We start from the raw sequence: 25,872 nt of genomic DNA on the forward strand, positions 1-25,872 counted from the left end.
AGCAAATGTAAATGTGAACATTTAAATACTTGTGTGAGTAGCTGTCAACTGTCAACTGTGAATCCATTGAAATTCGTATAATTCCTATGTGTTGTTCCCCCAAAAAAAGCAAAAAGAATTTACTTTGTGTGCTTCACGCGCTGTGATTTTGGCCATTTTCCATTGCTGTTTTTGGTAATCTTCTTCATAGTCTTCTTCATTCGAAATTACCATCAGCTTTTGCTTTTTCTTTTACCCATTGTTTGGCACAGTTTTCATGGTTTGTTTTTCTTTTTTTTGTATTTTGTTAGTTGTTGTGTTAGAGTTAAGTAGCCGTCTACAAACTTCGGGACTTAATTAAAATGTTTGCTTTGGTTTTTGGTTTTTACAATTTAATCTTATATTTAAAATATAAGTTGATCCCAATTGTTCAGTTTTATCAATTTTACGCTGCATATTCATTCTTTTCGTCTTCTTCAAAGATGAGAGTAAGAGAGATTCTTCCTACATTATAGATGCAAGGCAACTATTTTGCCCTATCCACACACATTTCATTATCATTTTCATTTCTGACTTGTGTAAGTAGAATACATACCAGGAAATATCCTTAGTTTTTCCCCATTGGGTTTGTTTTTGCTTTGAGAGATCATCTTCAACTTGATTAATACACATAAACAAACACACACACATATACATAAAAATTACGATTAAATGTAATGCGCCGATTCCATATTCATATCCATATTCATATTCATCCGGTCCATCCACTGGAATACCTCATACCCGATTATACTCAGAGATACATGCATACATTTAGTATTGGTATTGTCTGTCCGAACTATGAGACCCTGTTTTCTGTTGTAGTTTCTGTATATATGTATACATGCATGTGTGTATGTGGTAGTTAAGTTGATTGCTCTATATAGTTAATAAGTTAATATGCTCGATACTTGCTTCATTTTGTATTTTGCTTTTTGTTTTGTTATGCTGAGAAACCTTAGATGTTTCGTATATTTCTAGTGGCAAGTGCCGGGCCTTGTGGAGCCCTGGCCTTGCCTAGGTGTTCTATTTTTCCTCAATTTCTTCAATTGCTTTGATGAATTGGAATACACGTAGTTATATTTCCATCCGCCCTTCCGGGTATACGGCTTTCAAGATAATGTGGCAACAAAAAGGAATATGTAAGTATACTGGGTAACGGGATTGTTTGCACTGTCCAGAGGAAGGATCCTTATAAAATCACTCACTCCTCTTCCTCCTCCTCCTCCTCTGTTTTCTGATCCTGTCTTGCCTTGCGCAGATTACACGAGTTTGCTGACTTTTTGGTTGGCTTAACAATTTCTAACACCGATATTTAGTTAGTTACAATATATGTACACATACATACATACATGTAGTTAATATTTGCATTACTTAGACCCGATCTTCCCATTTCTCTCTCCCTAGCTCTGCTTCTAAATTAAAACTCTTCTCGTATAATTTCTTGTCTTGTTTTCTGGATATTAAATAAGAATATCTAAAATACCTTAAGAATTAGTTTCATTTTTATTTTATATATTTATATAAATATGATTTTGTTTTTTTTTTTTTTTTTCTTGTTGTGGTTTTCTTCTACATATACTTTTTCCCATAATCTTTTCCTACAGTTGCAGTTGCCTTAACAATGATCTTGCATCCAACCAACGGTTCCATCGATAGACCGATCAGTCCATCGATCGTTTCAAGTGCCTTAAATGCTTTTACTTTTGTTGCTTATTGTGTAGAGTTCTTCGACATGTATGTACATATTGTACATGTATGTAAAAATGTGAGCAAATACATTCAAGTGATTTGTAATTACACTGAGAGAAACATTTATATGTGTGTGTTGGATTGCTGTATGTGTATATAATTATAGCAATATGTTGGTTGTGTTTTTGCTTGTTGTATGGCTAATTGTTGATACTTATACTTCTGGGTCTCAGTGTAGGTAGGCATCCACTACGCGTACTGCAGCTAAGTAATCAAATTCAAATTCAAATTCAAATACAGATTCTAATTCAAATTCAATTTGAAGTGTAACGAAACGGGCACACACACTCGGACAGCTTTGAGCAATCGTGGGTCACCGTGTGTCGCTAAAAGGGATAAGTTCTTCTTGTGTCGGAATAGGTAGCGCATTTATAACTAAATTTATTATACAATAACTGTGTGCTCTCTCATCTTGTCCAATTCAATTGAATCCGATCCGACCAGATCAGATCAGATCGGAATCGATACGACCCGATCCGATCCGATCCAATCCAATCGAGCACATGTCGGGAAGTGTTCGTGAAGAGTAGGAGAATGGAGTAGAACAGTCACATGCCGCCCAGTGGCAGGCACAGTGGTGTGTATTGTGTGCCACTGGGTTCGCTCTGAGGGGGGGCAGGCAAGGCAGGCAAGAAGAAATTTGCTTGGTTTGGTTTTTAAGGCACCATTAAAATTGCTTTTCTTACACGTATTTTTCCTTTGCAAATTTACAAGTTGTCAACAAAATGTCGTTAATAATTACATTAATTACACGCATATTAGTAAAAATGTTTGTGAAATCAGTTTGAGCTATTTCTCTTATACACACACATACACATTATTTATTTATCCCTTTCGTTATTATCATATCGTACAACTAATCCCAGTTACCCGCTGTTTACCCTTCTGTACTTCTGTAGCCCATAGCTCTCGTCTTTCTTTCTTTTTTTTTAGTGTTTTTCTTGGTTTTTTTTCTTTGTAACTTGCGCAAAAAATTTACTAAATATTTCAAATACAATTAAATACAAGTGTACATAATAATAATAATATATTTAATTTATGTATATTTATATATAGATATATAATTTATTTATATATAGATATACGGCTTCTGTTCTGATTTCGCATTTCCGTTTCTCTTTCTCTTCACTCCATTCACTTCTCACCCAGTTCCAAGCCGCACCGTTTCCGATTGGGGAACCGAAGTGTTTTGGTTTCAAAAATGATTGCTTCAAATTGTTTGTCCTCAGCGAAATATATTTGTCACTAAAATCACGAAACTGTTTCGCTTGATATCGTCTGTCTATCGCCGCCATTGCCGCCCGCCTGCTTGTTGCTCCATTTCTGATCGTCGAGTGGTTTATAATCTTCGCGGAGTGGAGCTAGCAGTTGGAGGACTTGCTTTGCCCCATTATTGTTTACAAGTGGCATGGTTTTATATTTAATACTCTTTATGCTATTAACAATTTCCTGTAATCAAGTTTTTCTCATAAGTTTTCCTCTTTTGTTTTTCTCTTTTGGGTCAGCGAGTGGAAAAAGTCAAAGAAAAGGATACAAATTTAGAGTGTGTTGACAAGGGAAATCACTTTCTAATCAATTCCTCAAGTCAAAATATAGTCCTTGATATAAGATATACATATTTACTGGGGTGTTAGAGGGAAATCAAATGGGTGTGTATATAGATTGTTGATCTGGGATATGTTTGCCTCTATATGTATGCATTGTTTGATTGAGTATTTGTTTCTGTTTGCTGGTTAATATAATTATGTTGCGGTTAAATTGGTTTTCTTTGCAGTGGATATGTTTTCTTTTATGCTTTGTTAATTTCTCTTACTAAATAATTAATTTGTAGAATAAAATTTGACACATTTTGCCATTGCGCAAACTGATTCGCTCGATTTATCGCTTTCACCTGCCGCTTTTGACACCTTTGTCACTTAATCTCTTATGTTTGTGTATGTTTAAGAGTGTGGATGTGGGTGTAGTATGTTATGTGTGGGTTAGTACAAGTAACTGAATATGGGGTGGCTTAAAACTAGTTACCACACATGTGTGTCTTGATGATCTTTTGGTTTTCACTGCCCAGCCTATTAACTAAATTCGAATAAAATTAGTTTAATTTGTAATTTTAACATTGAAAATCAGTTTATTTTTGTATGTTTTCTTTTGTTGTTTTGCAATCGCTTTTGAATTTGCTTTTGCTTTTGTTTTTGCCTTTGTTTTGTGGTTGTTGTTTTTTAGTTTTGTTTTGCGTATAAATTTAACAGCTAATAAATTAAAATTATACTTTAATTTAAGCATAATTGTAATATATAATATGTAAATCCATTGCTCGTTTTTTCCGCGCTCCAGAAAAAAGTCTTTTTAATCGCCGCAAAAGTGCTTAAAAGTTATTATTGTAATTCGAATTGTTCTTTTTCGCTAATTTTTAGGTCTTGTAAATGTGGTATTAGCATTAAGCATTTTCACTAGAAACCGAACGAAAGAAACCATAACAATTTTGGATACAGACTCGTACGAGAGAAGGTCTGGGTATCTCCAATTTCAGAGATCCCATCCTTGGCTAGTTCGCATTTTTTTAAACTAATTTCGAATATGGGATATAGATAGATTGATAGATAGATATAGATAGAACGGAACGGAACGAAAGAGAAGGGATGGGATGGGTGGGGGTGTGAAAACTAGTTAATTAGTCCATAATCATTAAAGTGTAGTTTTAGTCGTAATCAATAAACAGAATCAATTTTGCACATCAGTCTAAACATATTCAAAAATCACAAATACAATTTCGATAACAATTACCATAATAGAAATAATAAAATAATGAATTATCGTATCAATATATCGCCGTCTCTATATATAATATATATGCATATGTATGTATACACATCTGAACAAACACAAACACAACTAACAAACGCATCGCTGCTGCTCAATTGTAGCGTATAAAACATACATACATATAATGTCTATTCAATCTGAATCATCTTTATTTTTTTGTGTCTTTCGAGTCGATTGTTTGTTGGTCTGCTTGTCTCTTTCCTTTCCTTTCCTATCCCTTCACTTTATGCTTAAATCTCTCTCTCTTCTTTCTCTCTCACTGTGTGTGTCTCTCTCTCTTGTGTTTCCGCTTGTTTGCTGTCCCGTTTTTTGGTCATGCTAATGCACAATTACTTGTAAATGGCTTAAAATTAACTGCATTCGAAATTGTTGCCTTCCATACTTTGCTTTGCCTTTCTTTACTTTACTTTCTTACATTTGCTTTCTTCTTGTATTTGTTGTATGCTTTTTGTATGCATTGTGGTTAATTATTTTATTTTGTATTCTTGTTTTTTCTTGGTTTTTTTTTGTTGTTTTTAGTTTATTTTGTCTTCATTTTGACTAAGCTTAGAATTAATTGCTGTTCTGTTCTTACTTGTGCGGGGTCGTCGCCCAAACCAAGGATGGTGAGGGGGGCTTCCCCGTTTGAAAACGGTTCAACATAAAAGTTCTTGTGTTTGATTTGCCTTTGCATTTAAAACTTAATCAAAAATATCATAATTAATAAGAATCAATGAATAAATATAACGCGTATGTATGGGTCGGTCTTCCTATGAGTGTGGTCCGTCTGTTGGTGTGGGTGTGGGTGTAAGTGTGTGAGTGTGTGTTTAATGTATGATTTTTCCAGACAGTATTCATATGAGAACTGTTCCTTTGTTTTTTCTGATTCATTCTTGATATATTGCTTATGATTTAAGATTTGACGTTTCCTTTTCGATTGCGGCTGCTGCTCCTCTACGTCCTCCTCCTGCGATTTCCAATGGGTTTGCTTGCGGCTGTTTGTGTTGTTGTTGTTGCTGCTTGATTGCTGGGTTGATTGTTGGTTGGTTGGTTTGCTGTGGTTGGTGTTGATTGTTTCACTTAGTGAATGGGTGTTTTAACAATTGCACTGGGCGCAATATAGTGATATCCGGGTATGGGCACACCAGCAGTCTCCATTGATATCCTAGAACGCATAAAGAGATGCATTAGTAAGACTTTAATTCAAAGAAATTCACGTTAAGGACACTTCCACCTCCCACCATATTATATCTGAGAAGAACCCCCATCTGAACGGACACGTACAGTATTTATGTATAGTTTTAGTATTCATTTTTCACTTTATTACAAACTCATGTATTTTCCATCATTGTTTTCTTTTTGCATATAAATAGAGTTTACTGGGGCTGCTCTCTTTCTGGTTGATCTCCCTGCATTGCGAGGAGGAGGAGCTACAGGTAAAGCTTTCTATATATGTAGCAGCTATAGAGCTGTGTGTCTATGTATGTATGTTTGTATGTTTATGTTTTCGTAGTAGAAGTCAAGAATTATTATTATTACATTCAAATATAAGAGGAGTTTTCGTGTTCGTTTCCTGTTCGTGTTTCAATGTCTCTGAACAAACTCTGTTTAAATATTTCATATATGTAAGTAGGGGATTGTATGTATGTATGTACGATGTATATGTATGTATAATTATGTTTTGCTTTATATATGTAATTTGGTTATAAAATCGTAAGCCCGCTGCTTAAGGTGTTACATATGGTGTGTCCTTTGTGTCTTAAATCTACTAGTAATAATAGTAATAATAATAATAATAATCATATGAAAATCATACAATTAATGGTTTACGCTTAGAAACTACAGTTATGTCGTGTACATTAAGGGTAGAGAAATTTCAATTTCCAAATACTTTTCAACATCAGTTTCGACCAAATTCAAAAACAGTTTTTTGTGTCTACAAATAATAACAATCGCATAAATACATAATAAATCAGGGGGGTAGAATAAAAATAGTGGGGTAAAACAATTGAAGACTTCAAGTCTAATACATAATAACGTTTTTCTTCTCCTGATTTCACCATCATCTTTATCTTTATCTTTATCTTCAACTCAATTCTTCTCTGCTGGCTCTTCTCTGTTCTCTCTGTGTGATTTGTTCTCTATTCAAATAGTTTGGTTTTTGTACGCTCATTGCGTGGATTGTGTCAATTAGAGCGAATTGGTCCATAAAGGTCGTTGGCATCCACACCCCCCGTGCCGAGGTTTGACACCGGAGGGCAGTGGCTCAACGCATTGGAATTTTTTGTTTTGTTGACTTCTTATAGAAGGTTCTTTTCATTTCATTTTGAGTTCACTTCATTTTTCATATGCTTTCGGCTGCTGCTTCTTGACAAATGGCTTTTGGGGTCTTTATGCTTACAATCTAGATATAAGTATAGGTATGCATGGATAGGTTATAGGAGTATACATAGGTATAGGGAATTGGTTTTTAGGGGAAAAATACATTGTGCTTAATAGCTAAAAAGAGTAAATGGATTATAAGATATTGGAGCGTGTGTTATATGTTACAATGAATGGCTTTGGGAAAAGGTTGTGGTGGCTAAACTATACTCTCGTTTCTCCTGCTCTCTATCGATATTCGACTTAGACTCCGATGTGATCTACTCGGTACTAACTATAAGTATAAGTATTTGCTTCGAAGAACTCTACTTGAGATGCGCTAAAATTTGGCAAATTCTATAATGTACGATATTAGTATGTTGTATGTATGTATATCCTCGTATATATTAGTTTGGATCTATAAAAAGGTTTTTGGGGGAGGGTGTGAAAATCTATAACTCCCCATACAAAGGGTCAACTAGGGTCCTTGGTCACTTGGTCAGTAAATCTTGATTGGGCCACTCACAGATGATGACTCTGTCGTCCTCCTATATATTCGATTCGCGTAATATTGTTCAAGTGCTTGCTTTCCTCTCCTTTCCGATCGATTAATAAGGTGTACGATAAATAGATACTATATAGCTGCCCTAGCTGGCGTTTCTATCCTTTGTTTAGTTAAGTGTTTCGAAAACATTGATAAATATTGCATAAGTCTATCAACTACTCGGATACTGTGGCTTCAACTATATGTAAAAATTGTCTTGAAATTTCGAATACGAATACGAATGCGAATATGAATACGAATGGGGGTGTACCCTATCAATGGGTACGAATAACTAAAGCGAATTTATACATTTGTTTGTTTTTTGTTTCTTCTTGTTCAAGAACCTAAACCCTAAAGCTTTCGCAACGCTATGCATAAATCATGCAAAAATCCTACAAAACTAAGCGACTATCAATCGTTGATCGGCCTCTCCCCTCCGATCCCTATCCAGGCCTGATCTGGCGGCACCTCGGGGCAGGCATCCGCCTGCTCCTAGTACGGATTAAATTTGTTGCGCTGCTTCTCCGACTCGACCCCGGTCTCGGCCTGATGCTGCCGGAAGCGCGCGTAGTGTCCCTTGCCGCGATTCACGCCGGTCGTCTGCACTGGCGGTCCGCCCGGCGAGCCCCCGTTGTCGTTTCCCAGCGAGGTGAGGCTCAGCAGATCGAGGGCGCTGAGGTTGGACAGAGCGCTTAGGGCGCCCGGCTTGGTCAGCAGCTGCAGGGCCGAGGCAAGGGGACTGTTGAGGGCAGCAGCAGCAGCCACCGGATTGATTCCGGAAGCGGTGCCATTCGGGGTGCCGGCGCTGCTCTGGCTGCCATTGACGCTGGCATATGAGGCGGAGACGCTGCCATTGCTGCTGATCGAGCTGCTGCTGCCATTTGCGGCGCCTGTGGGGCTACCGTTGCTGCCTCCTCCGGCTCCTGCTCCTGCAGCTCCTGCTGCTGCTGCTCCTGCGGCGAGGGCCACTGTGGTCAGGGCTCCGTTGGTGGCCGCGGCGGATGTGCCGACGGAGGTCCCAGCTCCGGGTACAGCTCCAGCACCCCCCACCGCAGCCGCTCCTCCGTTCTGCTGGGCCTGGGCCTGCTCCAGGAGATTGGCCTTCTGCAGCTCAACGCTGTGGATGAGGTTCGGTTAAGGTAGATAGAAAGAGAGAGAGAAAGAAAGGAACAAATTGGGATATTGTTGGTATTTGTTTTGGTTTTTGGGTGAGAGGTATTTTCAAAACATTTGGTTTATTTTTTCTTTTTCTTTTTTTTCGATTTTGTGGAATTGAGTTGGTTTTTTTAAATTCTTTTTTCTTTCTTTTTTTTAGTGTTTATGCAAAAGGTTAAGGAGGTTTTGTGTGGAGGAACGGTTCGGAGTTTACGGAGAGAGTAAAAGAGAGCTGTTTTTTAAGCTTTTTTTTGAGTTGGGGGTGTTTTTGGTTTTGGTGGGAGAGCGGCGTTCAAATTTTGGATGGTAGGATTAGAAGAACATAAGTATGGTTTTTTTAAGTGGGAGACTTGGACCGAAAGAGTTGGTATTTTTGAGGTTTTTGGAGGATGAACTGTGGTTGGGGGGATTGACGGTTCGGTTTTTGATTTTTGAGGGGGGAGAGAGGTTTTTGGAGGATAATTTTGGAGTTGAACTGCAGTTTGAAGTACCAATTGGATCAGGTCGGTCCAGCATTACGAGAACGAGAGAGCATGTATCTTTTTATTTGTCTTTTTTTCTGTTGTGTAAAAAGAGTGTGCTGCGATGCGTAGATTGATTCGAGCTGATGCTGAGATGCTGGCTGGGCCTCATCACACTTCGACCTTGATCATCCTCCTCCTCGGCTCTGGCTCTGGCTGGGGGCCTGCTGAACTGTTATATTATACATGGTTTTTTGTTTGTTTGTTTGGTTGGTAATACTATATATATATTGTACGAGTATCAGTTATACAGTTTGTTATACAAATCGTTATGCTAGAGTTCTGTGGAGATCTATGATCTAGGGTGGCAAGTGCTGGACATGAGGCTTCGCAGGGCTTACGACTTATAGACTACGACATGTGTGTTGTGGCTTAAGCTATGGTTATGCTAACCTTTGACCTCCCCCCTCCCCCACCCAAGCCTCGACGTCTGTTGAAACCCCACAGATTTGAACGAGCCGCCACTCCACTCCACTTCACGACCGATAGAGAGAGAGAGAGCTACCATGGACCGGTTACCGGTTACCGATGACCGACGACCTCCTTACACCTTACATACTTTTTTGGTCAATTAGCAAATCAATTCGACAAAATTGATATTGACACACAGACACACACGCATAAAAATAAACATAAAGACAAACAAAGACATACACACAGACGGTACAGAACAGTACAGTACAGTACAGTACAGTACATAAGGATATGACAGCACAGGGGCTCATTGAGACTCACCTCATATTGATTAAGTATTGGGCCAGGGCCACCGAATCCGGATTGCCACTAATGGTTATGGTGCGATCGGTATTGCCGCCCTCGCGCTCCTCACAATTGGAGATCCTGATCATGGCGCCGGATATCTGGCGGATTTCGGCAATCTTGGTGCCACCCTTGCCGATGATGCAACCGATCAGATCATTGGATACGGTCATCTCGTGCTGCTGCTGTTGGGCGCGGTTGGCGGCGTTGGCTGTACGCAGTTGCGACCCGGCCAGTGCAGCCAGGGCTGCTGGGGCAGAGCCTAGATTAGATTGGAAATCTGCCTGGCCTCTGATCGATGAAGCGCTCAACTCACCTGTGTGGTTGATGCCCCCAGTGCTGGCTGGGTTCATGCCAGCCAGGCCCAGGGCAGCCAGACTGGCCAACGGGTTCTTGGCCACCTGCTTAAAATAAATAGCAAAAAAAAGAACGGGGAGGAAAAGGAACATAGACGAAGAGCATCGATTAATGTGGATTCCATAATTCGTTTTAGGGTTAAATCTTAAATTCAGGGGCTTCATTGGTTATAATGTGTGTGTGTGTGTGTGTGTGGGTTGAAGTGTGGGTGTATAATATATATTCTTGAGGGGGGCTGTGGGTTCTGTTTCCTGGGTAGATCGGTTGGAAGGGAGAGAGAGATCACAACACAACGCGCGTACAACTTTCAATAACAGTTAACGAAAGGGAACAAAGGAAAATGAAACTGAAACTGAAAATAGAAGCGGAAACGGTTTGGGAACGGAACGGAAAAAGCATTTAACAAAAACAACATCAACAACAGAATGCAATAAGCAAAAGCAAAACGGAATAATCATTTTTTACTCTTTTTACATTTTTACACATTATTTTGTGTGTGTGTGATAGGCGTGTGGAATATGTTCTCGTATATATGTATGTACTATGTAGTAAGTTTCATGGAATAATGTTTCTCTGGTACATGGACTCTACGCAAGAATTTACAAGAGTTTATCTTACAAAATTTAAGTATACATACAGAGAGCGAAACGGAGAGAAAGAAATGGTTGGAAAAGCAACTATGTTCAGACATTTATTGGATATACAATGGATATACACCTCATTCATATGTACATATGTATAGTAAATGTAAATGGGAAGGGGGATGCTGTTTCGCCTTGAGACCTATAAATATTCTTCACAATCTGTTTTTGTGAACATTTCCCCTGGATCTGGAGCATCCTCAAGTTCTCCTATGCATGGCAATGGGTATGTGGGTTCTACTCATATTTTTCTCGTTTTTTTCCACCACTGACACCTACAGCAAATAACATATACATACATATGTAACTTGCAAACAACAAACAAACTCAGAGAGAGAGAGACAGAGGGACCCGCCGCGTGCATGATAAATAGTTATACAAATGCATATAAAGCTTTTCACACGACACACATGTGGCAGGAAGGGTGCGAGAACGAATGTAGCAGGGTGGACTCTAGGGCTGGGAGGGTACTGGGATATGCACGCGCTTTATAAATTAATCAAATCAAATGCGAACACTTGCGAATAAGTTTCGAATAAATGCATCCACAAGCAGCTCTCAAATCGAGTAGAGCGACAGTTGGGGGGACTGGGTCTGGTGCTGGGAAAACTAGAACTAAGAGAAAATCTCATATAAATCATACAATATTGAAATTGCTTTGTGCAGGAATGGTGCATGGCTGTCTGTGTCAGTGGCTGTGTGAGTGTGTGTGTGTTTGTGTTTGTGTGCTGTGTGTCAGAGCTTAGAAAACTTAAACTGAAATATTTATCAAAATGCAATTCGAAATTCCCCAAATGCAACAAATAAAACATGCGCCATGGAAATATTTTATGACCCAAAAATGAATTGCAACTCAATAAAAAAAGTTGAGTGCGAGACACATGACGGGGTATGGGTAACGGGGGGCAGGATGTGGAAGGGTCTACCAACAATGGATTACATCTGGCAGAAAACTGTCATAAAAACTTCTTCGACTGTGTGTGTTGTGGGTGTGAGTGTGTGTGTTGGAATATTAACAAACATTTGCGACTTTACACACTCAGTACAACAGCTAGACAGGAAAACAAGTTGAAACATTTCACGAAAACTACAAGAAACTAGAAAGGACAGTTCGGAGCAGGAGAGCGCTGGAGGAGTGGAGGAGTTGTAGTGGAAAAGGGGTTTACGACAGTAAAAATGCATTTGTTGATGACTTTTGTGGAGGGGGATGACGATTCTGTGTACTGTACGGCTTTCCATGTCCCTCTGTTGCCTGATTTTTAGTGTCGCTGCTGGCCAGTGGCAACTTTGTGGCCGAGCCAACGGCGGCGGCGGCGAGACACGGGACATGGGACACGGGACACTCGTGTGCTGGCCCCAATGCTAATGTTATTGAAATAACGTCGCAACGCTATGCTACTGGCGGGAGTGGGGGATCATAAAAGAAGTGCCAAAGGTAGTAAAGATGGTACACAACACACAAACTACTGAAACTTTAACGGTTGGGGGGGTTTGACTAGGGGAACGGGACAACAGCAATTGCTTACAGCTATGTACAACTATCTAGGGATTCATACAGAGAGGTTTCTCATACAGGCAGGGCAGGGTGTATATGGGGGTACAGAAAGATACAGGAGGGTACAGGTACAGCGGTACAGCAACATCATGCTCTGTCTGGGCGGGGTGGATTTGATTACAAGGGTGTTCAAGGGGGGATTTCGATTATATAGCAGTTTGTTTCTTTGATAGAGATTTTTTTTGGTGGAGTTGTTTGGAGATTCATTTTTTGTTGTTGTTGGTTTGGTTCGGCAGTTCTTTAACCATTGCGGAATTCGGAGGAGGAGGATGATATCTAAAAACTCACATCGGGCATTTGCTGTAGGTGATGGTGGTGTGCTGGTACCGCTCCTTGTAAATGTGCCCCCTTTAATAAAGGATCCGCTAAGCCTGAAATACCAGCATGTAGGCCGCCGGTAGCCAGGGCAAGTGGAAATACTGGACAGGTCTACGTTTTTATTTTTTTTTTTATTTGTATTCGAATTCATTCGATTGTGTGTTTGCGTGTGTGTGTTGTGTGTGCGGAGTAACAGTAATTTATTTTTTATTTTTTGGTTTCGTATTCGTTCGGTTGAAAATATTTTGCCAAAGAAGAAAGAAAAGTAGAAGAACGAAAGTTGTATACCACAAATAAATGCATTGCAACAATTTGATTAAATCTTAACGCTTGTAATTTGCTATTATGGAGAGATTTTTAAGCTTATCAAATACATAGAAATATCGCTAGAGAAACTCGGAAAAAGCTTTCGAAACGTATGTGTGTGTGTGTGTGTTTGTGTGTGCAAAGGGAGGGCTGGCGGTCAGATCGTGGGGCAGGCTTCGAGGGGGAACGCTCAACAGAATAAATGATAGTCGGGAGCGGAATAATAACAATTACAAATGAATACTAAGAGAGAGAGGAGAGAGTAACGGAGAGCGAGAGAGGGCAACTAGTGGCCCAGGGGAACTCCAAGGGTAGAGATATTAGAGAACAACTGTGCGACTAATGCCAAAAAGGTTAGCGGAGATGAAAATAAAAGGATCCAATCATTTCGGGTACAGATTAATCATTTTTTGGTGGTGCCCAACACTTATTCTGTGCATTTTTGCAACACTGAACCAATTTTCAAACTGTACCCAAATGGCCACCAATGGGACGTGTTGTCAGGGATTTTTACACACTGCACGCCGCCGCTTTAGGCCAACAAAATGGTAAACCAACACCAACAATAAGACCAGGAAGAGACACAGATTGAGGGAGGGAGAGAGAGAGCGAGAGGGGTTAAAGGGGAAAGAGATGGGTTCTACATAGAACTTGTTGTTGTTGATTTATTACATTCCTGGACATTAATTGAATTTGATGTGACAACAACAAAACTTTTTAGGTTTGTTTTTAGTTGTGAGGAAAAGTTTTTCATATTTGCTGTTGTTTTACTGGGCTGTCGAGTGGTGCACTGAAGGGACAATGGACAGAGGACGACTGTACTGCACGGAACGTAATGGAATGACACAGAACTATACTGTGAACTGGCACTGGACGCAAGGGGACTCTGTTGTTGTTTTTGTTGTAGCGCAAAATTGAATTTTGCGGGAATTTTAACAGAGTTTTAAACAATACTTATTGATACGGAAAGAGAGAGAGAGAGAGAGAATAGATAGAGAGAGAATAGATAGTGAGACAGTGAGAGATGTGTGAGGAGGGCTCGGGCAGGACGAATATTTGAACAGTATGTTGTTGCCGTAGTTGTAGTTGTAGTTGCTAATGGCATTGTTGTATGCATAGACACGAGTGTACTCTATGTAGTATTCGATGATTTGTTGTTTTTTGGCTGGACAAAATGTATCTAAATGAAGGCTGGGCTGGACTGGACTGGGCTGCTTCTGTTGTGTTTTTTTGGTTTGCGAAACTTTTGGCAAAAGGAAACTAAATAATTGCAAAATGTCTGTACTACACAGAAAATCAAGAGATCGATAAAACGCAGGATATATATATAGGTGTATATATACGGACAAAAAGAGAGACGGAGTTTGTTTTTGCGGGGGTTATAAAATAATTAGATTCGGTTTTTCTATTATTTATTGAAAAATGTATCTCGTTAGAGCGAAATCTGATATTTGTTGTCGTTTGTTGTTGTTGTGTGGTATAATTGGATAATTATGATAGATATGGTTCTTGAGTGGTTGATTGATAGATAGATAGAGGTGGTTGGTTGGTTGGTTGTTTGGTTGGTTGGTGTTGGACTAGTGTAGTTTTTGAACATACTTCTCCACACACGCTGCCAGCGAGCCCTCGTCAGAACAGAACTTAGAGACACACACAGAGATACAGATACAGAGAGAGAGAGAGAGTTGGAGGAGAGAGCCGAGACAGAGATGATACAGAGATTCAGAGAGAGAGAGAGAGTTCAAGCCCCCGCTCCCCGAGAGCCTTTTCTTTCTTTCTTTCACACAAAACTCACTCGCGCCTCCACTCGACTCGCCTCGCCTTGGACAAAGCCTCCTCCCCCGATTTTCTTTTTTCTCAGATTTTCGGGGATTTCTTTACTATTTCCCACACGACGACGACCGACTGTCGAAGTGAGACAGAGACAGATGCTGGCAGAGAGAGCCACAGAGGAGGCTCACTTGCTCGCTCTTTTAACCTGAGAGAAGAGAGTGCAAAAGAAACTAAAAACAAAACAAAAAAGAAATACATATTTTAAAGTTTATTTCATAAAATTGTTTCGTTAAGTTTAGTTTTTCGTTGAGTTTTGATGGCTGTAAAATCGGTTAACACATTAGTTCATTTGATCGTGGTGGGGTGTCGGCGGGGGTGTCAAAGGGTCACCACTTGGACTGGACTTGGACTTGGATATAAAGTAGATGAATAATCTCTTGGGTACGATGTGGGGGGATGAGCTTTGAACGGGATAAACAACTATGGCTGGGGTTAAGAGGGGCGATCAAAATAGGGGCACACAAGTCAGAGGTTCGGTTCGATTTGGGGAGGTTCTTCTCCCAAGAGATACAGATAGAAAGAGAGCTTCTTCAAGTAAAGACAGACAGAGAAAGAGAGAAGGTCGGGGTTTGCAAATCATAAAAGGGTTCAGTGGGATTCAGTTGGGTTCTACAGAGTGACGAGCATTGGGGGATAGTGAGAAAAAGTAAGAGAGACAGAGAGAAAACTAAAGAGTTATTAAAAGGCAAATAGAACAAAAAGATTTTGTGTATGTGTGTGTGCGTGTGTGTGTGTACAACGCGCAGAAACCAAATAAATAGAGAGAGAAAGAGAGACAGGTCTGGGGGGGTCTAGGGCTAATAGACACAACATTTGTTTAGCTGGTTTTTTATGTGAGGGTCAAGGGTCTGGGGGTCGGTTATAATAGAGAGAGATACACAGACAGATATAGCGAGACAGAGAGAGAGATAGAGAGAGAGATAGATAGCTGGCGATAGAGTGTGAGTTTACACAACACTGTTCATAGTCTAACAACACTGTTTTGTTGCGGAGTTGCCTAGTGCCATGAAGACATACCTCTTGTGTGGGCACTGCATAGTTGCCTTGAATAGTAAAGGCCTGTCCATTGGCCAATATAACAGGGCCAGTTACTTGCGGTTTTGGTCGATACGGTATGGTGGCACCGCGTGGCGGGGACTGTAAATAATTAAATGTTGGGAGGGGAACGAGTAATTAGTTTATGAGTTTCTTTAGATACTCCAGATGGCACTCACCTCCAACATGACAAGACATATCTGATAGATGCACTGGGTGATCTGCTCGGCACTGCCGCTCAAGGTAACCGCTCGCTCTGTGGAGTTGGGCAGCATTTCACTGGCCACCTGTATGGAGCAGCCCGTGGTCTGGCGTATTTCCTTGATCTTTGAGCCACTCTTGCCTGTCGCCGAATGAAACATTGATGAGATTTATCCACTGGTTAGATGTATCTGTCGCCTGCCCACTTACCAATTAACGATCCACATTGACTGGCGGGCACAATCAATCGTATGGGTATTTGAGTTTTGCCAATTTTGCCTGCATCATTGAACTGCGAGCACCACTAAAACGGGTCAGAAGTTAGTAATGTGAAGGGACTCAATGTTGGGTCTATCTGTCTCTGTTTCTGCTCGCTTTTGCAGTTTTAGCGCACACATACCTCTTCGAATTTCTTCGTGATGAGCGTAAATGCCGAAAAGATTGCATTAGTTGTACCAGACACAGTCACAATACGTTCCGGGCATGACCCATCCGATATATTAATTTTGGCACCAGACTGTGAATAAAAATACAAATAGATTTAGCCATCGGATTTTTACCTTTTATATTGATGGCAGACTTACCTCTTCACGAAATCTGTTGACAATTTCACCCTTTTTACCAATAATACTACCAACTTCCTGCAAATAAACAAAAGCCAAAGCATATGTAGTAGAATATCTTAAAAAATAAAATGAATCCCCATTCCCCACCCCATTCTCTTTTTCAGTTACAGATACATTCAAAAGCACTTTATTGTCTCTCGTTTTTTTTCTGTTTCTTTCACTGTCAGCCACTGTCAGCGACGATGCTCAAATTTGATTAAATATTAAGTGATATTATGCTGGAGCATACACAAAGGAAGGGAAGGCCCCCACACACACACACACTCACTCGCATCCATCCATGTGAGTGTGTAACTACTTTTGCATATTTAATTGCCACAAAAAGCAATCCCCACCCACTACCCAAGCCTACCCACTGTGGGCCACCAGAAAAAAGCCCAGTCAGTCAGTCGGTCGCCCATTCATCGTCTGTCCCATCTGTCCGTCAGTCTGTCTGTCTGCGGGAGATCATGAGAGTGGCAGTGGAAGTGGCAGTGTGCGGACTGGACTGTCGTACAGCACGTAATGAAATTTGCGGCCAGCGCATTTTACGCGTTTTAATTGATTGTAAATATCTGCACTGCCACACACACACAGCTCTCTCGTAACTGAGTTTGCAGCGTGCCAGAAACCAGAGTATCACAGCGGAAAATGGGAGTGCCCGTTGGTTTTGTCCAACAATTGAAACCTCCGATGCCCCTCCCCTCTTTTGGGGCTCAATAAATCAATCATTTTTAATAAGCACTATTATTGTACATCAATCGTAATATGGTGTGGTCCATTTCGCATGGCAGTTGACAGATTTCAAAAGTGGTTTCCACTTGCATAAAAGCGTGAAAGAGATTTACTAACGGGGGGACAGCTCCAACATCCATCTGCACTTCATGTTGTAAACCTAAATGGACATGTCCTTGGTGCTCCGAGATTTATTTTTCGACAACTTGGACCAGGCACATGCCAAAGTGCCCGAGAATGCAAAAAACAAAATACATAAAGTGGGTGGCCAAAGAGTCCACGAAATAGTGCTGATAAAATGTCTTCGCGATCGAACAAAATACACATAATAAGTAAACGGCCGAGACTCGAGCCAGAGATTGTTTAAACAGGCACACAAACCGTGACTCTGATGAGGCTCGAGACTGAGAATGAACTGAGCTAACAGTGTCATATAGGACACACTAGTGAATTGAGGAATAGAGGAATACAATCATTTTTTGGCTAAAAAACTGAAATGAAGACTTTAACCTTTGACTAAACCAGATTTAAGGTAAACTTTAACCGACTCCCCGTGAGTTTTTACTTTTAATTTCTTCTTTTTTGTTATCGTCTAAACATTTCAACATCTCTGGGACTATGGGTAATATTGATTGCCACGCTAAAATGCTTCTCTAGCCATAAACCATCGCAGCGGCAACCCTCACAGAAACACCCAAAAGTGCAGCAATCCATTCTGCTAGTATGTACAATGTACAATGTAAAATGTATTATGTATTTTTTGGTTCAGCTATGGGCAGTTTGCCAGATAAAATGCACAACTATGCTCTGGTATACTGGGGAAGACATTGAGCGAGGGAAGTCAGTTGCATCCTCCTTCCTCCCTTAACCTGGCATTATCCCAATTCCTCTGCGCCTTTTCGACAAAAATATTTATGCCTATGCCATGGATATTTATTGTACACAAATGTCAGAGCGAATTGGCATAATTATTGCCGCAATTAACGTTGAAAGCAAAACGAACGAGATTCCGAGTCTCAGTCGCCGATGAGTTTTTACGCCTGTCTGCACTCTCAGACAAATTTCGATGCTCTCTGGGTAATTTATAGTACAATTTTGCTACTGCCCATCTGTATCTGTATCTGTTTCTGTAACGGTATGAAGTGTATGAGTGTGGCCTAGAGACGACGCACAATACACCGCCAATTCCCATTTGCATTCCCCTTCAGGTTCATCTTTAGCTTGATGGCCCCATCATCAGCGCCTTGGACGCGGGTCGCGGTTTGCCTCATCATCATTAATAATGTGGCCAAAGTCGGTGCACCTTACCCTCTCCACATATCCATTCAATTATCCCCATTCCACGGCCAGAGCCAGTTCCGTTCTGAAGTTTTCGCAATTTGCATAAATCGGATCCGCCTGACATCGTTTGGCCTCTCCCCCACCGCGCTCTCTCTCTGCTATCTTCAATCATTACATTGAATAGGGGAAAATTTCGGTGACTTTCACTTGATTGATTCACTTGATGCACACACCCGACCCGAAAACTCCACTCACCGGACCCACCCACCCTTGCTAGCCATTTTCCGGACCAACAATTAAATGCTTCTCATTCTCCAGCAACAATGAACAAACGCATTTTGCATTCTCCGATTTCCAAAAATCACTCTGTGGTCAGAGAGTCGGAGAGGCTGTGAAGCATTTTAACCAGCCTTTTGCTAAATGTTTTTGGCTTTTGCTTACAGTAGGGATTCGGATTCGAATACCGATTGCGAATCGATTTGGCTGGAGGGTGGGAGGAGCTTTTTGTGCTTAAAATATGCATAGGAAAAGTTGACATTCCGCCCAAACACACAGCCACACAGCAGAGCGCAGTAGAGCTCAACAGGGAAGGCAAAAACTGTTTGAAAATGCAGGTTGGCATTGGACATTCCATGTGGTCCATAGTCCGTTGCGGTACGGCAGGGAATAAGTTTTTCGATTGTCCATTTTGCGTTTTCCATTTTCCCCCATTTTTATTGATTTTGTCAGGGGATTCTGAGATTAGGGGCCAAGCGTTTGGGTTCCCTCAGCTAACACTGATGTCAATTTTTGGGAGAATTGTTGTGGTCTTACGCCATGACTAAATGGGGTTTACAGGTTGTAGAGGAAATAAAAGAGAGCTCACAGGTACAGAGTAGTCCAACTAGAAGCTCTCTCCTACGATGCGTTCAGTGTAAAAGATGCCCATAAGCAAGAGAAATTAATACTGATTGAATAGATGGAAGATCAGGCAGGGGTAATATTTGAACATCTTGCAACTACTGGAACTACTTTTTCTCGGGTTGTAGATCCAATTAGATCTTTAAAATCTAGAATCATATCATTAGCCAATCATTATAAATACATGGGCATCACCATCATCTTTTCTCATAATAATCCACAGAATTCCCTGTGTTTTTTTTTTCGTTTTCCCACACAATTTGCAATCAAGCGCAAGATTTTGGATAGCTCCATTTATCACTCTGGTGGGGCACAGCGGAGGGGTTTTTGACAAACAATAACAGAAAAGGCATTACACCTAAGGCCCACCAGAATGGACAACGAACGCTAATTGTGGAGGCCACAAAAGAGACACCGGGAGTAAGAACAGAGAACCAGCGGGGGGAGGCCAAAGAGACAGAGGAAAGATACGAGTAGTTTTTGGTGTTAGTAGAGCAGACATTAAAGAAGAAAAAGAATATAAAGAAAGGGGGAAATACACAGAGAAAGAATGGAGAAAACAAATGACAAGCAAACGGCTTTCGAGCTGTACACCACCCCAGACGAAATACAGCTCCGTGGAGCATGACTCGTTTTTCACAGCTTTTTGTTGATTTTTGTTGATTTTTGTTGTAATGTTTTTAATGTGTGGCGGCGTTGAAAATTGTACAAAACCAAATAAATTGCACCAACAATGAACAAACACCAACAACAAGTTGCAACAACAACATCGACCACAGCAATCTCTGACGTGGATTGCAAAACCGTGAGAACCATTTATGGGAGCTGCCGCATGTTGCAAAGGAAAAATGCAAGAAAAACTTGCAACAAATGTTGGAAAATGCAATGTGACAAAAGGGGGAGTTGTTGGGGGGGAGCCAACGCGGACACATATGGCCTGATGTGGCACACATGTGCAGCCCCGTGCACCTCCCCCCCAACTCCATCCGATAAATCATGCAGCGCATTTTGTCGCCCTGCACATTTTTTGCTGCCACTGCCACTGCAGTTTCTGCTCCTGGCAGGCGAAACACACAACGAAAACAAAAAATCGTACAATTAAATAATTTAAAATTTTCCAGGGCCAAATGCAGGAGCGGGAACAGAAGATAGGACAGGTCAGGAGAGGACACACGCAGCTAGTGGCAAATTTTTAATTAAATTAAATAACAACAGAAACAGAAACAAGAAGAGGTGAGCCAGACAGGCAGCACTTTCAGCAACATGAAAGGGAAACTGCTGCAGTGACATCCATCAACAGGCAGTGGAGAGGAATTTTGCAATTCCAGTGGGAAAATTGGGAGACACAATTCTACACTGAATAATGATGGGTAATTCGTATTTCTGAATATAATCTACACTTATGAGATCATTGCTCTAGCATTAAAAGTGTTTCAGAGTCAGGTGTTCAAATAGCCAAAAGTCTTAGTCGCAGTTGCTGCCTGCGAAATTATTAATGTGCCTCCAAATATGTACATTTAAAACTTAATAGAATCCAGGGGATTAGCTACAGGCACTACTTAAATATCCCTAAATGAAATCCATTCCCCTCGTCCAAGCGTTTGCGTTACAAAACTTACACAGCCTTGCTCTCCATTTGAAAAATAGTTAAATTAGTCAAAAATTAGACAAGTGCTTGGGAAATGTGGCAGACTGTGCTGAAAATTCGCATAAAGGTGACTTCGTTCCCTTCTCTCCTCTCCTCTCCTCCCTGTCGCATGTCCCTTGTCTCTTCTGCTGCTGCTGCTGCTGCTGCTGTTGCTGTTGTCGACGTCGCGCAATTTCACTAATTAAAAATGCATGATTCAAAAATACAGCACCAACAATTGCAAATGCAATTGCAACTGCAACAAATACAAATATCTGTGTGTCTGCCACGGACAATTCTGGGCGAGAGAGCAACCCACATTTTCGGTTTCGTTTCTTTTCAATGCAATTTGCGGATGGCTGCCAAGAAAAACAAACGGAACAAACGGAGCAAAAAGGTAGAAAAAAGACAACAACAAAAAGGTGTTTTTTCCACTATTTCGCTGCACTCCAATGCATGACTGCAAAAATGTTTTTTTCTTCTATTTCTATTTCATTTTTATTGTTTTTTTTTTATATATATATATATTTTTCCATAAATTAATTAACTGCATCACGACTTTGGTCGCGTCTGAGTCTACGTCTACGACTGTGCCTCTGCCGCTGACTCAGGCTCCAGCGCTCTGTGCCTCCATCTCCATCTCCGTCTCCGTCTCCGATTTCGATTCCAAGTGACTGTGACTTTCACAGAGCACTGCAACAATTGCACTCGGGGCCCTAATGAGCCAAAGTTAATTAGAGAGACGCAGAAATATCAAAAAATACTTGAAAAACAATGGAAAATCTGGCATAGAGTGCCCTTGACATGCACCCCGTATGAGAGGGATCCAATCCCAGCCACTCCTCTGTCTGGTTCTTTGTCTCTTCTGCAGCTCGTTGTTATATTTGTATCTGTATCTTTATCTGGCTTGTAGATTTATTTGGTTATTCCTTCTCTTTCAATAAATAATTGCAACATTGATTGGATTGAGAATTTATGAGTACAGATGAGTGCAGGAGGGGGCGGCGGCCTCTGATCCACGATTCTTTTGGCAGATACTAGGAGTAAGGCAATCATGGCTCAAAGGTTTCTTCAATAATTAAATATTGCGAAATAACTCAACATAATTGAAAGGAAATTCGTTGAAATGTGTTTAGCTTCCAAGAGTTTTCTAGTTCTGTAAATCTCTGCGGAAATTGCATACTCGAAAATGGCTCTAAAAATACACTATTATATATATCTTTCCTATTAATTATTTTCGTTAAAAACCTATAATTTTTTTAAATATTTTCTAATTGCCAATAAATCTGTACAGATCCCAGCGTTACTTTCATTATTACCTAGCCCCAAACCTATCCCAACTATCAGATAAGCCTCTCTCTCTATGACTCCGTAATTATCCAAACACCCGAACCTACCGCAAAAGCTAGTCTCACAATTCCAAGTTCCACAATTAAAGACAATCGCAACGCGGATATATGTATACCCACAACGAGTCTCCCATCTCTCATTCAATTCCTGTATAATGCCAAATCGGTTGACATTATTTCGCTGCTGCTGCTGTTGGTTTATTTTCCTGTTTTGTCACTTGATTTGCATTGCCCTCAAATTTATTCACATCTAAATACGACGAACCGAACACACAGTGGGGGGTGTCGGTTCGCCAAAGCCGCATAAATCATGCTAATCTATAACTATCGATCAAAAATGAAGGGGATGGAGAATTTATTGCCCGAATCCTTGAGTGGTGCAGCACAAGGGGCACGAAGAAAAATGAAAATGAAGAAAATCTCAGAGAAAATGTGCAGAATTTACATTTACAAAATGTAAATACATATAGAGATACATATGTATGTATATTAATATCGAACATACATACATACATACATACATATACATATACATATATATTTATTTCTTGTGCGCAATTATTCATGGGGTTGGGGGGTCTGTCTCCTCTCTACGATCGGTAGTGTAGTGCAAAAGAGGGATTTACCAGGTAAAGCTGATTTCTGATGTTGGATTTTTTCTTTGTCTACTGTTTTGGCCCGCGGGCTGTCTGCCTTCTATTTTCGCCATAAATTGTCGCGTCTGGGGAGCATATTTCTCTGCCTTTTTGCCAATTTTCGGCTACACATCATGTAAAGTGTTCCCCCTCCCACCCTTTGGATGCGATGGATGCATTGGTCTGTCGCCTTATCTTCTGCACCTGTCGCCTGCCTTTCACACACACCACACCACAGCAGCACCAGCAGCAGCAGAACCAGAATAAAAATAAAAATCAAGCCAAAAATGTATAATTAAATCGATGCCTGCTGCCTGCCTGGGCATCGAAATCTGGCTGGGAATCAGCTTTACAGCATTTCAGCTTTTCGGATTTCGGCTTTAGCTGTAAACGGAGAATAAGGCTAAAAGATAAATGACAGCTCCAACACGTGCCCAGCCTGAGCGCCAGAGGCAGAGCCAGAGTGTTCTCTTCGTCCCCCTTCTCCCTCTCTCTCTTTAATGTATCTCAAGTGGCAAGCCTCTCCATCTTTTCATCTCATCTCTCAACTAACAACGACCACAACGATACGACGACTATCCGCTTTGAATTTGCGTGACAGCTTTTTTTTCTGAACTGTTTTTGTTGGTGGTGCTGGTGCTGCTGCTGCTGCTGCTGCTGCTTCTGCTGTTGGTGGTGGCTAACGTTGTTGAATAATAGTTTTTAATGGTTGTTGACTGTTATTAAATAAATAAGCAGCTATTTAGTGTCGGTTTTTGTTCCCCCTCCACTCCTCTGGCTTTTGTTTAACGCAGCTTTTAGCTTGAATGCTTTTGTGTTTATGAATCAGTGAAACCCAAGCAGGTAAGAGCCATGTGGCGGCAGAAGCTGCAGTTTAATGTGAAACGATACGATAACTACGGTCCGGAGATATCATTAATATTAACATTAAGCTGTACTGGACAACCGGTGACATCTATAGGGGTATCGCCCCTCCACTTAATAGGTTTTAAACCCGATGCAAGTTAATCATGGCAAGAATTTGCTATTTAATCGGTAGGTTTTTACCATTTAATTCTTGGAAAGGCGCAATGTTTTGTGAGTGTACTTAATATATATTTTTCTCTTAGGAAAATATTACGTATTGCCGTCGGAAAAAAAGATGTTCGTTTAGATTTTCATATTCTACATTTCATATCCTAACACTTTTATCAGTGTATTTTGTGTGCATGAATCAACTACGAAATTATTTTTGTAACGAGAGACAGCAATGGAAGAGAGCGGATCGGGCGTGAGAGGAGTAAATCTCGCAGGCAAAACGAAGATCAAGAGATAAGACAATTACTCGCTAAACTCAGCTCTAGGCGAATTGCTAAAAATAAAATAATGCAAAAACTAAAGGTTGAGTGTAGTGTGAATAAAATGGATCAATTTTTCTAGCTATCTCACTTTGATAATAATCATAACATCTTGATTCTTTCATCTGTTGCGATGACGCTTTCCTTTTGAGTACCAGAGTAAGTACTCTAGGGATTGTCCTGAACCACACAAGCCACAATTATCGCAATGTTTTGATTGAATCAGAATTAACAACAAAAACATTTGTTTGTGGGGGCTGGTTGGGAATTTAATCGAGATGTAAGTTATTTTTGGTTTCGTGTTTAAAAACGATTTTTGCCTTTGGGTTGTTTTTGTCGATGTTTGCATTGGGTGAAAATTGCTGGGGAAAAACAACATTTCACTTGATTGAAGTGCGCACACACACATACATAGCTCCTGGCTATGATTTGTGGTTAATTTTAACGAACAGGCAAACATTTTAATATTTAATTTTTAATATTAAGTATTTTTTCGACTGGTTTAACCCGTTGTGTGCCGCAGGCCTCCGTTTTTTTTGTATTCAAGGAGATCCCTCAATACACATTTTATTATTTATATTTCATTTTTTGTGCAATACTTTTGTTGTCATGGCAACAATTTGTACATTGATGCATTTTATTTGTTGCGTATTTTTTTATCACTCATATCTGGGGGAGCCGTAACGATTGTTTAATAGCCCGATGCCTTGCTTCGTCTCCTGTTTGGTTGTTTATGGCCTTTATATTTGTACCTATATATAGTACGTCTGATGGTATACATAAGTGTGTATGTATATTTGTACATATTACTTCATTGGGTCTCTGGGTCTCCCTCACTTTTAATTTCTTTTAAATGCAATGCCATAATGCGTGACGTGGCGCGTAGTTAATTTAAATTTGCATACAAAATGCACGCCGCGCCGTAATTTGCAAGTATTTTTACCATTGTTTGCTCTCTCTCTCTCCTCTGTGTGTGTTGCTGCCAGGTTTGCTCACGGCCTCTCTTCCCCACATATTGATTTCTGCTCAAAAAAAAAAAAAAAAAAAATGAGGGAAAAAGCGAAGCCCATAAATATTTAAGATGTGACACAGAACCCAATGGTGTGCACAAAAGCGTTTATATTTTAATAGGTATACACCAATCCGAAGGGGAGAGAATGTTGCTGAAGGGAAAGATAATGCGAAATGCCAGTTGTCAAGACTATTCCTCCCCTTCCGTGTCAGGGAATGATTTTCCCTATTTGGTAT

General features: G+C 40.4%; 1 protein-coding gene across 33 annotated transcripts in view; it reads right to left on the bottom strand.

Moving 5' to 3' along the window:
• Nucleotides 1-4,092: 4,092 nt before the first annotated feature.
• The window catches only part of LOC117894419 (poly(rC)-binding protein 3), an 85,605-nt gene continuing 63,825 nt past the window's right edge, over nucleotides 4,093-25,872 (bottom strand). For 4 of the 33 annotated variants that reach the window (XM_034801433.1, XM_034801431.1, XM_034801430.1 and 1 more), the window contains 8 exons: nucleotides 16,740-16,796; nucleotides 16,556-16,672; nucleotides 16,366-16,459; nucleotides 16,134-16,297; nucleotides 15,937-16,056; nucleotides 12,751-12,891; nucleotides 9,886-10,313; nucleotides 7,799-8,591 (listed from right to left, as the gene is read on the bottom strand). In XM_034801433.1, the coding sequence (XP_034657324.1) occupies nucleotides 7,967-8,591; nucleotides 9,886-10,313; nucleotides 12,751-12,891; nucleotides 15,937-16,056; nucleotides 16,134-16,297; nucleotides 16,366-16,459; nucleotides 16,556-16,672; nucleotides 16,740-16,796 (1,746 nt within the window). In that variant the 3' untranslated portion in view covers nucleotides 7,799-7,966. Of the gene's footprint in view, nucleotides 5,735-7,798; nucleotides 8,592-9,885; nucleotides 10,314-12,750; nucleotides 12,892-15,936; nucleotides 16,057-16,133; nucleotides 16,298-16,365; nucleotides 16,460-16,555; nucleotides 16,673-16,739; nucleotides 16,797-25,872 lie in introns of those variants that run through there. The other 29 variants (XM_034801460.1, XM_034801444.1, XM_034801441.1 and 26 more) reach the window with 29 other exon arrangements.

Source organism: Drosophila subobscura, chromosome J (genome assembly GCF_008121235.1).
Source record: "Drosophila subobscura isolate 14011-0131.10 chromosome J, UCBerk_Dsub_1.0, whole genome shotgun sequence".
Classification (NCBI taxonomy): Eukaryota; Metazoa; Arthropoda; class Insecta; order Diptera; family Drosophilidae; genus Drosophila; species Drosophila subobscura.